The 12940-nt window shown below is 37.2% G+C and overlaps 1 protein-coding gene across 1 annotated transcript in view; it reads right to left on the bottom strand.

The window, feature by feature from the left end:
* Sycp1 (synaptonemal complex protein 1) overlaps positions 1–9691 on the bottom strand; it is a 102790-nt gene extending 93099 nt beyond the window's left edge. The window contains exons 1-7 of the mRNA XM_028753009.1: positions 9584–9691; positions 7609–7693; positions 7418–7461; positions 7037–7093; positions 5535–5699; positions 4448–4515; positions 2461–2534 (exon numbers count right to left, since the gene is read on the bottom strand). Coding sequence (XP_028608842.1) covers positions 2461–2534; positions 4448–4515; positions 5535–5699; positions 7037–7093; positions 7418–7461; positions 7609–7693; positions 9584–9691 — 601 coding nt within the window. The remainder of the gene's footprint in view (positions 1–2460; positions 2535–4447; positions 4516–5534; positions 5700–7036; positions 7094–7417; positions 7462–7608; positions 7694–9583) is intronic.
* Positions 9692–12940: the final 3249 nt, after the last annotated feature.

Below are 12940 nucleotides of genomic sequence, written 5' to 3'. Positions count from 1 at the left end.
TTAGTACACAGGCTTCAAAAATGTTACAAGTTCTTTAGAAAGAAGGAAGTTGCGCCGGGCGGTGGTGGCGCGAGCCTTTAATCCCAGCACTTGGGAGGCAGAGGCAGGCGGATTTCTGAGTTCGAGGCCAGCCTGGTCTACAGAGTAAGTTCCAGGACAGCCAGGGCTATACAGAGAAACCCTGTCTCGAAAAAAAAAAAAAAAAAGAAGGAAGTTGCATAGGTAAGAAATCTAGATCTGTGTAAAGACAAGCATCAAAGAAGGTAATTTGGTAATTTTTTTAAAAATTCTTCAGTACTAGGATCAAACACAGGGTCTTAAGCATGTTAGGCAAGTACTCTACCACTAAGCTACATTCACAGTCCTTCACTTTTTTAAAACAAGGTCTCACTACATAGCTCAGGCTGGCCTTGAATTTAAAATCCTGCCTCTATCTCCCAAGTCCTACAATTACAGACATGTCCCCATGCTAGTCTTGTTACCCTTATTCTTACTTGGTCTAACATGTAATTTATGTAAATTTTACTGAGTGAGTCAATGAGTGAGAGGTAAGTGAATATGAAGGCCTAGAACATTACTACAAACCACTGATAACCTGACCATTAGGACTACACCAAGTTTGGGGTTGGTTTCTTCCCTTTAATAATAAATTAACCTAAGCTTGTTGAAACTAGTTTACATTATAAACTTTAATTTCTACAAGAGTCAAAACAAAGTATTGTAGAGCTATACAAAAACAGTTTCTTTCTTTATATCCTTATTATATAAGCCTTTTTCCTTTGTCCTTTGAAACAGGATAAAACTACACAGCCCAAGCTGCCCTCAAACCTCCAGTCTTTCAGTCTTAGTCTCCCAAAGAATAGGATTAAAAAGCATTATATCGCCTTTTCGCCAAGATGGCACTGAAAGCGAAGAAGGAAGTTCCTGCCCCTCCCAAAGCCGAAGTCAAAGTGAAGGCCTTGAAAGCTAAGAAGGCAGTGCTGAAAGGCGTCCACAGCCACAAAAAGAAGATCCGAACATCACCCACCTTCCGGCAGCCCAAGACACTGCGGCTCCAGAGGCAGCCAAAATATCCTCGGAAAAGTGCACCAAGGAGAAACAAGCTTGACCACTATGCTATCATCAAATTTCCAGTGACCACTGAGTCAGCCATAAAGAAAATAGAGGACAACAACACGCTTGTGTTCATTGTGGATGTCAAAGCCAACAAGCACCAGATCAAACAGGCCATGAAGAAACTCTATGACATTGATGTGGCCAAAGTCAATACCCTGATAAGGCCTGTTGGAGAGAAGAAGGCGTATGTTCGGTTGGCTCCTGATTATGATGCTCTGGATGCTGCCAACAAGATTGGGATCATCTAAACTGAGTCCAGATGACTAATTCTAAATATACGCTTTTTTTAACCATAAAAAAAAAAGCATTATATCACTATGCCTAAGATTTTCTATTCTTTTTTTCTTTTACTTTTTCAATTTTCTGCTTAAAACTGAAGATATACATAATTTAACTGAAGCATACACAGTATCAAGATAATAAACATCACTGTATTCTACTTCCACATCTTGCTCCATTGGAAAGTTTTCAGGTGCAGGAACCACATGGAGCTCTCATATCCTATAATAACAATGCCTTCTATTTTTTTTTCTGGTTTTTCAAGATGACTTCTTCTAGAATACCTCTGAAGGACTTTCTTCAGACCATTTTAAAGCTAACTTTATTTAATATGAAAGCAGATTTTAAATAGAAACCTAAAATATAGTCTAGAAAATTTAAAAAGCAGTAATTCTTGCTTATTATTCAAGTATTATATAATTAATATATGTGATATACTTTTATACAACTAGCAATGCACACTTGTTTACAGTAACATTACTACAAATTAGTGTCTACAGTTTTACAAAGGATCCACTGCTAGATGAAAATTTTCAACTCTTTATATTTTTATGGTACTCACGTCCTGTGTATACTCTATTATTGACCTTAATGTAATTATAAAATGTATTACTATACCATGCCTACCCCACAGCATTATTATTTCTTATTTATGGACATGGCTATATATCTCATTCTTGATTCAATGTCATAGTAGTTCTAGACAGAAAAGGATAGTCTTGAAGTCACATTTTAAGCCAGGTGATGGTGTCTCATACCTTTAATCACAATACTCAGGAGGCAGGGGCATGAGGATCTCTGAGTTCAAGGCCAGTCTGGTCTATAGTTAGTGCCAGGACAGCCAGGGCTAGAGAAACCCTGTCTCAAAATAAATCACATTTTCATGAATGAAACAAATATTAACTGCAAATATATGCACTTCTTGACATTACCTTTCAAAAAGAAAAACTTAGCATAAAATTCATTGAAATCAAAAATCCAAAAACTGAAAAGGCGTGTTCTCCTCTTGCCTCCACCATTAAATGAATAATAAATTTATAAAACCACGTAAAATAAGATACCTACATTTATTTGTCTTTTCTGCAGACCTAGCACAGGTTTCTTTGAGTAGATTACACCAATGTATTGTAGCATTATTCCTGAAAAAAAAAAGTTTCCCTAAGTGTAATATTATCTGAAAGCAAAATCATACATCAAAGTTATGAGATATATAGTTAAAATTTTTAAACATTAATTCTGTATATCACTCAGTAACAATTAAGCAGAGACAGTACCATTGGCAAATCACTTAATAACTGCTTCCCTCCTCTAAATAAAAGGGACAGTTCCTTCCCAGTCTCTAGCAAGTTACTATTACTATGAATATCCTCACAGAAAAAAAGTTCAAGATTTGTCTAAGAGAAATGGTAAGTGTACATACAGGGTTAAACTTTTCACTTACTAATTATTCCTAAACTGTTCTTGATGCCTGTTCTAGTTTAAGTTCTTTTGCTGTGATATACCATGATTAAAAGCAACTAGAAAAAGAGTTTGACCTGCAAATCCTAATCACAGTCAATCACTGAGGAAAATCAGGGCAGGAAACATGGAGCAATGCTGATTTACTAGCTTGCTCCTCAGGGCTTACTCACTCAGCCTGCTTTCTTTAACAGCCAAGACCACCTGTCCAGAATGTCACTGCTCATATTAGCTAGGCCCTCCTACATCACCACATCAATAATCAATCAAGAAAATATAGAAGACTTGCCCACAGTTCAATCTGACAGAGGCTCCCTCATCCAAGATGACTCAAGCTTCTAACATACATTAGAAAAAGAAAAAAGAAAAGAACACAATGCCTAACCTTCAAAACCAAAAGGTTAATTTTCTCAATTGGTATTCATTGTGTGAATAAGATCTCTATCTGTAATAATATACTAATATAAAGAACAACTTGGTTCAATTACTCAACATTTAATTTTTCAGTACAGATGAATTATTACAGACCAAAAGGATTTTTTTAAAAAGGCACTTGAGAGGGAAAAGCAGTTATAAACTGAGTTGACTCTTTAAGTGTTGCTTCTAGGGAAACAGTGTCACAGGTAGATGGACAATATGCCAAGGTAGTTCTAGATATGAGTTTTCAGACATCTTTTTTGATTTCAGGAAATGATTCTTCCTGACCTCTGACATTTTAGAAAGTGAGAAGTTATTCATCATTAGCCAGCTTGCTAATCCTTTTTTTCCATTGCACTAATGCCATGACCTGATGGCTTGGTCCTGGAAACCTAATTGAAGTGGCAAAGAATGAAGAAAGGACACACAGACACATATACAGAAAAGCCAGCATCAGATAAGCTGCACTCACTTTGACAGAGATGCACCAACTATGCAACAACTATGTTGTACACAACAAATATTAATTTAACTACCTCATATTTTATACTATATAAATAATACAGGTGATATATTTCATATACTTTGCATAATATATTACATGTGTAATGTATATGTAATATATGTAAATATTATGTATTATATAAATATGTTGTTTTATTACATATTATAATTATGTAGTTACAGTTATAAAAGGTTATATTGTATATAATATATAATAATATGAAATTATATGATAAACATAATAAATGCATGTACAATACATCAAGAGGAGCTAGTCAGTCTTGGTAGGAGGACTCTGTAGGGGAGCAGTCTCGGGTATCAGTCACTCAGGAGGAGAAGCTACAGTTACCAGTGTTTGAACCCACTGGTCAAATATTCATAAACATTCTTACTTACATACAGATAACATTCTCTCTTAGACCAGAGGAAAGCTTTGTTATCCCTCAGGCCTCACCCTTGGAAGGCTTCGCCACTCTCAAGGGTCTAAGAGCTACATCAAATAATACACATTCACTCAGGACGTCATCTACTCCCTCCACAACCACTCAGGGCTTTCTAGGCTTTCCACACACTCAGATAAAAATTATTATAGCTATAATATATAACACAAAGAAAGTACTCAACAAATAAAAACTATTTTAATAATAAATTTGGAAGTAAAATTAACACTTACTCCTTTATTAAATCTTTATTTTCTTGAATTTCCTCTTCTAATTTCAAGCTTACTTTTTCATTTTCAAACTAATTTATAAAAGAGAACAAGTTAATTACATTTCATTTAAGAATCAGTGAGCCAGTGAGCGTAGAGTATAATCATTAAAGTTTTCTTTACTAATATGTTATTATATAAATTCTATAAAATTATTTTCTTTCTACATGAAAGGAAAATTTTGTTACAGCTTACGAATTTTCCATAAAAATATGAATCTGCTTGGGAGGTGGAGACATGAACATCAGGAGTCTGGGGCCAGCCTGAGCTACACAAGACTAAACCCCATCTCAAGAAAGGGAAAGGGAGTATAAGATGTCTCAGCCAGTTAAGACATGCTATCATCCCTGGCAATCTGAGTTCAATCCTCAGAACCTACATGATACAGGCAGAAGACTGAATCCCAGAAGTTGTCCTCTGACCTAAACACACACACACACACACACACACACACACACACACGTGCGCGCAAGCATTCATACACTAAATAACGTAAAAAGGGAGGGATGAACCTTTCACTTTCATCAGCTTAAAATTTGTTGAATGACCAGCAAAAGCATTCAATACTATTTAGAGAATATTATCTCTAATAATACTGAAGTGTATTAGCTGCTTGTACTTTGACTTTTTTCTCATTCTATGCTATAATTAAACAGTTTCAAAGTTTTATAAATACATTCTGATATATATCACATCAAATTAAACATCAATAATAGGACTTAATAAAATTTTAAACTTTTTTAATGAATAAATGTGACTAAGTTTGTCATTATCTAATTATTTCTTTAATCATCTTCATGAAATTTTGTGTAATTTGTCCTGTATTCATTCCTGAATCTGACCTGTAACTTTCATTAGTGAAATTTCAAAAAGCCTTGTTCTCAAAATATCTGCCACATAAACAAAATTAATGCAATTCACTTTGAATTAATGTTCTATTTCCAAGAGTACTATGCTAATATTTACTGTGTGCCATATTTTTATATTTTTCTTTTATTTTTATTCAAATAGTATTTATTTGCCATATTTATAATTCAAAATGCCATTGTACCTGAAGTTCCTGAATGGCTTTTCGCTGGGCTTCAATTATCTTTCTGTTTTCTTGCAACTTATTTTCTTTCTGCTTCAGTTCAGATTCTATGCTCACTTTCCACTTTTTTATCTTTTCAGCCTCTTTATACAGCTTTGAATATAGTCTGCTCATTGGCTCTGAATTCTATTTAAATGGATTTCCAAAAGTTAATTGTCTAAATTTTAATATAACCAACAGTAGTTACCTACCAGATATACATATATACTAAAGGTGACAATTGTCTATTCGATTTATACTGTAGCAAAATTAACTTTAATAGTATCAAGACATCATATGCTACTTCACTAAAATTACTGAATAAAATCAAGACTGAAAAATGCTAAAGCTAAGAACAGTTTAATTCAGTAAGAGAATCTAACTCAATAACAGTTGAAATACATCACTCCACAAGAAATACATAAATGTTAACAATTGTCTTAAAGCATTTTGTTTAGAGAAATCATTTGAGGATTAAGAGTATATTAAGAATATGACAAGAAAAATAGCAAATATAATATGTAATTTTCAATGAGCCTGAGGTTTTCAATTTCTTGCCTTTTTATCCGCATCATATTATAAATGCCAGAGGAATTTGGGTTTGCTTTTCATGTTGGAACTGGGGAGCTAACTCAGGGCATCTCACAGGATAAACAAATAACATAACTCTAACATGAAGCTATGCTGCAAGTCATATTTAAAAAATAAACTGACATTTGCTTGCATTTAACCTGTTATCAAAATATAAACTGGTTCCAATTTTTTTTTATTCTGTGACACTATTAACCCTGGCAATAGACATACAGCACTTATCAGGGCCTGAAATTTCCCTTAATTTATAAGATAATGCTGTAAGAGCCGGGCGGTGGTGGCACACGCCTTTAATCCCAGCACTTGGGAGGCAGAGGCAGGCGGATTTCTGAGTTCAAGGCCAGCCTGGTCTACAGAGTGAGCTCCAGAACAGCTAGGGCTACACAGAGAAACCCTGTCTCGAAAAACCAAAAAAAAAAAAAAAAAAGGTAATGCTGTAAGACTGATTCTTATAATACAAAAACTATGCCATATTCTACAAATAAACTTCTTATACAATAAAGCAGCCTAATGACAATTTTATCTGTCAAAGATTATTTTTGTAAAATGCTGGCCTTTCCACATATCTATCTCTACTCCTCTAGTTTTTTTTTTTTCTTTAAAATTTAATTTCCCTAAAAGAATTGTTTTCTTTTACCTAGGAAAATACAAAAGTTTTAGCACTTCAAATACTTTAAGAAGAAAAAAAATATCTGGAATATGGATACAACTTTGTTGTAGAACAGTTGCCATTTTAAAGTGCATGAGGCTCTGGTTTAGTCCCCAGAGCCAGCAAAAGAAAGACTTCAAAGAATATATTTTAAAACGTTAACCAAATATGAATACTTTGGGACCTTAAAAAAGTATATTCAAATAATAAATGAAATTCCAGTAATAAGAAGGAAATATCTGACCTCAAAATCAGAGTCATTTACTCCTTCCTGATAGTGGCAACTGCCAGAATTAGCAACCTAAAAAAAACACACACACACACATTGTAAGACTACATTTTTAAAGCTAATGACAGTTAAATACACCAGACTATAACTAGCAAAATGGCTCCATGAGTAACAATGATGACCACAATGATAACCTGATTTGAGCGCAGGTCTACAAGTTTCATTATGACCTCCACACATATATGATGATATGTGCACACTCACATACAAATACACATAAGCATATATACACATAAATATAAAAAGAATTAAATTACACAAAACTACTAATCCCACAACTACTGATTTTTTTTCTTCAAATAATTCAATCTCTTGTATAGGCACACTCTTACTAACCTTTTCAAGCATGGGCAAAATGCTAAGTTTCTGAAAAGCAGGATCTGCAAAATAAAATGTTATTAAATATGAGAACATCATTTTATACTATTTTATCTAGCTGAATGTCAAGAGTATTAATGTAATGCTTGTGTTGTATTGCTGGCAATGTATATAACAAAATGAAAGATTACATATTTGTCCAAACCTACCTGTATCAATGTTTTCCCGATTTTTTGATAGACTGGACATTGTAAGTGGAACACCAAAATCACCTTCTGTACATTTGTTGACAGTCTAGAAATACAAAGAGGTTCTTTAAATATTCTGCTCAATACCACTTTAATACCTAACAGTGTAATATACAAATATAGTATCCGATATCTACTTAAAGTCACTCTAATTATAAATCTTTTGATACATGGTATTTAAAATATCAAATACTCCTAAGCAAACAAATACTAAGCAAACAAAGCAAAAATCTTAATTATGTCCTCTAGTAAGATGGACCTAAGCTATAAATTACTTAACAAAAGCTTTGTAGATATTCTAAAATATTAGCAATTTCAATAGTATATGGTTTCCTTCCATCTCCCTCAACCAAATTGAGATCTTCACTGAATCAAATATCAGTAATATGTCTTAGCTATAGCAGAAATTATCTGCAGCATGTAAAACTAAAATATTAACTGCATATCATTTCCATAGAAAGTACCACTTAAGAAATTTAAATAATATAAAAAGCTGTTTCACCTGAGAAATCTTATGTAATTCTTCTCAATTAGAATTTTACATAAATGAAAAATTTACCCTTTACCTTATCTACCAAGAAGCTCAGTCACAATATTAATTACTACCCACATATAGCCATTTGTCCAAATAGTCTTAATTTTCCTTGATAAAATCCCTACTTTTCTCATATTTTTCCTTACAAATTGCCTCAAATCCTGAGAGACATATTCTTCAATGGTACAGCCACTGGTTAAGAGCTTATGCTGCAGTAAGCAACTCTAATGAAACACACTGGATTACTCACACACACAAAACAAACATGAAAATAGAAGGCAGCCTAGTTGGGATGGGAAGGAATTAATGGGAGGGGAATAAGAGGGGAATGGAGATTCTTTTTTTTTTTTTAAGTCAGGGTTTCTCTGTGTAGCTCTGGCTGTCCTGGTAGACCAGGCTAACCTCAAACTCTCAAACTCAGAAATCCACCTGCCTCTGCTTCCCAAGTGCTGGGACTAAAGGCGTGCACCACCACTGCCCGGCAGGAATGGAGATTCTTAAATATCCTATTCAGTATCACTTTGATATTCAACAGTACTAATATTCAAATGCATTTTTAAGAATACATATATATATACACGCATACCCACATGTATATGCATACACATGTGTATATGTACATATACCCATATATGTATACACACCTACATATACATACATACATAAAGTGACTAAAAAAGAAGCCAATGTAATTATACACCCTTTGAAGTACATTCAATGTTTAAAGTATAATTTACATACGTGAAAATGTCATAATGAAACCCATTATCTACAATTAATGTGTTAATAAAAACGTTAATAGTTTCAAATCATTTAAGCAGATAAGTTAAATAAGCAAATCCTATTTATGCAGTTTTACAACAGCAATTCTTTAAAAGATTTTAAGTTTGTGTGTGTGTGTGTGTGTGTGTGTGTGTGTGTGTTTTGCCAGCAGAGATGAAAAGACCCGGCCCTGCAAGAGCAGAAATACTGCGAATTGTACGTGCTGTTGAGGGCAAAGCCATTTCTCCAGCCCAGCAGTGAATCTTTACCAGAATCACTTTTAAAGAAGTCTCTAAAAGTTTGAATGTTGTCAACATACAATAAGGCCTCTGATTTCGGGCCAAAAGAAAAAAGAAAAAAAAGAAAAAGCCATTCAAACGTTGAGGGTATATCAACTATTACTGTAACATACAAAGTGAAAAGCATGCTTTTCTTATTAGCATCTATCTCTGGTGTGTCTCTGTGGACTCGCAGCAGAGTCCAAGGTGTGGAAGTCAGAAAAACGACTTGCAGAGTTGCTTCTCGCCCTTGACCTTGTGGGTTCTAGGCAAGGAACTCGGGTCTCCCAGCTTGGTGGAAGCGCCTTTCCCCCCACTCACTGGCCCAGGCACTTTCTTAAAGGCGCACAGGCAAACTGACCTTGAAGTAGTTGGAGTCTCCTCCCGCGGTCTGCGGTTTCACGGCAGACACTTGACTGCTGCTCAGTCTCGGTGGGACGAACAACGTGAAGGGCTTTTGCTTCTCCATGCTGTCTCCTGGCCTCCGGGGAAGGGAAGAATTCACACGCTGGTGAGTAAGGCTGACGCCTAGTGAACTAGGTCCCTCAGAGGGCTCCGTATGTCAGCCCACGGCGCGCGTGGCCTACTCGGTAAAAAGCTTGCACGTCCCGCCATCTCCCCACTCCGGCCGCCACGTGACCACAGGCCCGCCCGAACCTCGAAGGCCACCTGAGGCGCAGGCTCTGGGCCTCCCTAGCCGGAGAAGCCCGCGAAGCCACGCACCCGGACATGCGTGACAGAGCTGCGCACGTGAGCCCCAGGCCCCGGAAACCCTCCACACCCTCACCGTTGACAGGCTCCGCGCCCCGCGAGCGATTCTTTACGAAGACATCGAATGGAACCGCGAGCTTCCACCTCAGAACCTCCTGGAAGCCCGACAACACGCCCGACTGGGCAGCTGGGCTGCACCGGCTAAATTTAACCGTTGGTCCAGCTGGCCGGGATCTCGCGCGCAGCACTTCTCGCGGGATTTCCTTTCCCAAGGCCTGGTTCGGATTCCCCACCGAGTTTGCGGTTAGAATTGTCAGAGAACACTGGGAAGGCTCTCCTGGCGCTCGGACAAAAGAGCTGAGGGGCTCACAACCTTAACGCCCAACTCTCACATTGCTATAGCCATTTAAAGGGGTCTCAGTTCTTTCTTTTTTTAAGGATGCATTGCTTCCTGGTTTGTGTTATAGGGTGTTTCACGTGAATGTATGTACCCATGTGCACCACGTGCAGTGTCCTGGGCGGCCATAAGAGGGAAGAGAATCCCTTGGAATTGGAGTTGGAGTTGGTTGTTAGTTCCCATGTAGGTGCTGAGAACCAAACATGGGTCCTCTGCTATAGCCACAAGCCCCATAAAAAGGAGTCTGTAGAGCTTCCAGGTCCTGTACGTGATTTTAACTGCCTTTGCTGTGGCTACACAATACCCACGACTAAACAGGCAAAAGAGTGGAGCTGTCTGTGAGTCTTAATGAGACCAAGAAGGATACACGTGCGTGTGTGTAGTGTGTGTATGTGTGTGAACTGGGTGGGAATATGGAAAGTGCTGAGGCTGGACATAAAAAGAAGTGAAGGCTAAAACTGTGGATGGGGGCAGGGGCGTGTTTTGGACTTTACAGATGAGGATCATGAAATTTTGAGCGTCAGGGTTAGCATGATCATGTTTGGAAGAAAATTCATGATATGAAGAATGCTTCCTGTTTATGGGGTGAGCCTGTTTTAATACCTAGAACAAGATGTAAGGACCTGAATGATCAATCACAGGGGTAGTGGAGATGAGGTGTCAGCTGGAAAATACATTTATCAGGTTGAATTAGTGTGTTTTGACTGAAGTAAAAGGGAGGGAAATCTAAGGAGCAGGCTTGGCTAACTAGATATATCATCATCACAGTCTTGAGACAGATGCCATGACCCAACTCTCCCCAACTGGGCTAACTCCACTTGATGCCTGCAACTTTCCTCAGCAGATGCTTCACAGTCCTGGCATCTCCAGCCATGCTGGAGTCATTATAACCTAGGCTTGACCTTCACAGCTTCATACAATGGCCTCCAGGGCCAGCTTGCAGGGAATCAAACCCTACTACTCATTGCCTGACCTCAGTTTTCATGACCCTTCGTTCTTGCATCTAACCTGCCTGCAAAAATCAGTGCTAACCTCCAAGTTCTGTTGCCAGCTGAAGACATACACTGGCTCCTTGGACCCCAACTACAGCATCCTCTATCTGCCTTCAAGGCCAAATCTAGGGAAACATTTGTTTAGGAGGGTGTTTTCAGTCAGGCTGCAGTTCAAGTGCATTCTCAATTCACTCTCTCCTTCCAAATGAATTTGGGGTTATTTGAAAGCTAGAGTTTTCAATGTATCAGTCATTGATCTCAAGGAGACTCTTGTTTTGAAAGGCTTCTCCTAAACTGTAGTCATATTTTTAACAAGTATACCCTTCTATCTGCCACTTTAAGCTTGATCAAGCCGGGCAGTGGTGGTGCACGCCTTTAATCCCAGCACTAGGGAGGCAGAGGCAGGCGGATTTCTGAGTTCGAGGCCAGCCTGGTCTACAGAATGAGTTCCAGGACAGCCTGGGCTATACAGAGAAATCCTGTCTCGAAACAAACAAACAAAAAAAAACAAAAACAAAAACAAAACAAAAAAGCTTGATCAAGATTCTTTCCACCTACAAAACTGCACATTTTTTCATATCTTTCTGCTTAGTTGCTGTAAACACTACTTAAAAGCAGTAAGTAATAACTACCACAGCCTGATACATGCTATCTTGAAATTACTTTTACCAAACAAACTAGCCCATTATTATTATTATTTTATTTAAACCTCAGTTTCTCAGGATATGGGAATAATGTGGTCTGGAGGCAGGAGAATGTGGCAGTGGCTGCTTACTTTGTATCCACACTGAAAAGTTCCCTAAGTTTCCTTGATGGCTATTTTTACATATTTTTTTGGCTCTATTTCTTTTCTTTTTCTTTATCTCTTTTGCTCTATTTTTTCCTTCTCCCCTTCCTCTTCCCAAATAGAGACATCATAATAGCAATATATTTCATATATGATGTTCATAAGGTTAAGTGCTTCTTTTTATACCCTATGCTATTATCTGCATGCTATAAATGTAAGCATACTGGTTAAGCCCACAAGACTGCATTTAGAAAGCAGTTGAAGAGGATATCACTGGGATTCCACATAAAGACCATTAAATCTGCATCTGTTCTAAAGAGGAAGAAAAATGAAGCTATTTAAAAACGCTGCTCTCCGAAGCATTTCAGCTTCACCTCCTCAGTTTCACATTAATTCTGACAAGTTCACCAACCCTGATAGTTTCATCAAAGAGCCAGATCTCTCATTAGCATTTATTTCAGATCTTCCTTTAAAAATTCAGCTATTGAAATCAAGCTGCACTGGGTACTCTCAAGAGAAAAGTTTGATGCATACAAAAAGGTTATTTATATATATGACATTACAGAATAATAAAAATATGTTCCTTTAGCTGATATTTCCTTTGGTGGGATAAATTTAGCAGTGTAAATCAGAGGAAATCTAAGTGAATATGGATTATTGACAGAAGTACAGCCATGTCAAAAAAGATCGATACCTCAGACCTATGGAAATAGTAAAACCTTCCCCTGTTCCATGTGTGGATACTGACAATGTGCGCAAAAACTAGCACCCACAGTTTCCTCCCCTGGGATGACTACAACTTGAGACTGCCCAGCCTCAGGGACTTTCAAC

Source organism: Grammomys surdaster, unplaced genomic scaffold, assembly GCF_004785775.1.
Source record: "Grammomys surdaster isolate TR1022 unplaced genomic scaffold, NIH_TR_1.0 125941, whole genome shotgun sequence".
Lineage (NCBI taxonomy): Eukaryota > Metazoa > Chordata > Mammalia > Rodentia > Muridae > Grammomys > Grammomys surdaster.
This window is presented reverse-complemented; position numbering and strand designations above follow the sequence as displayed.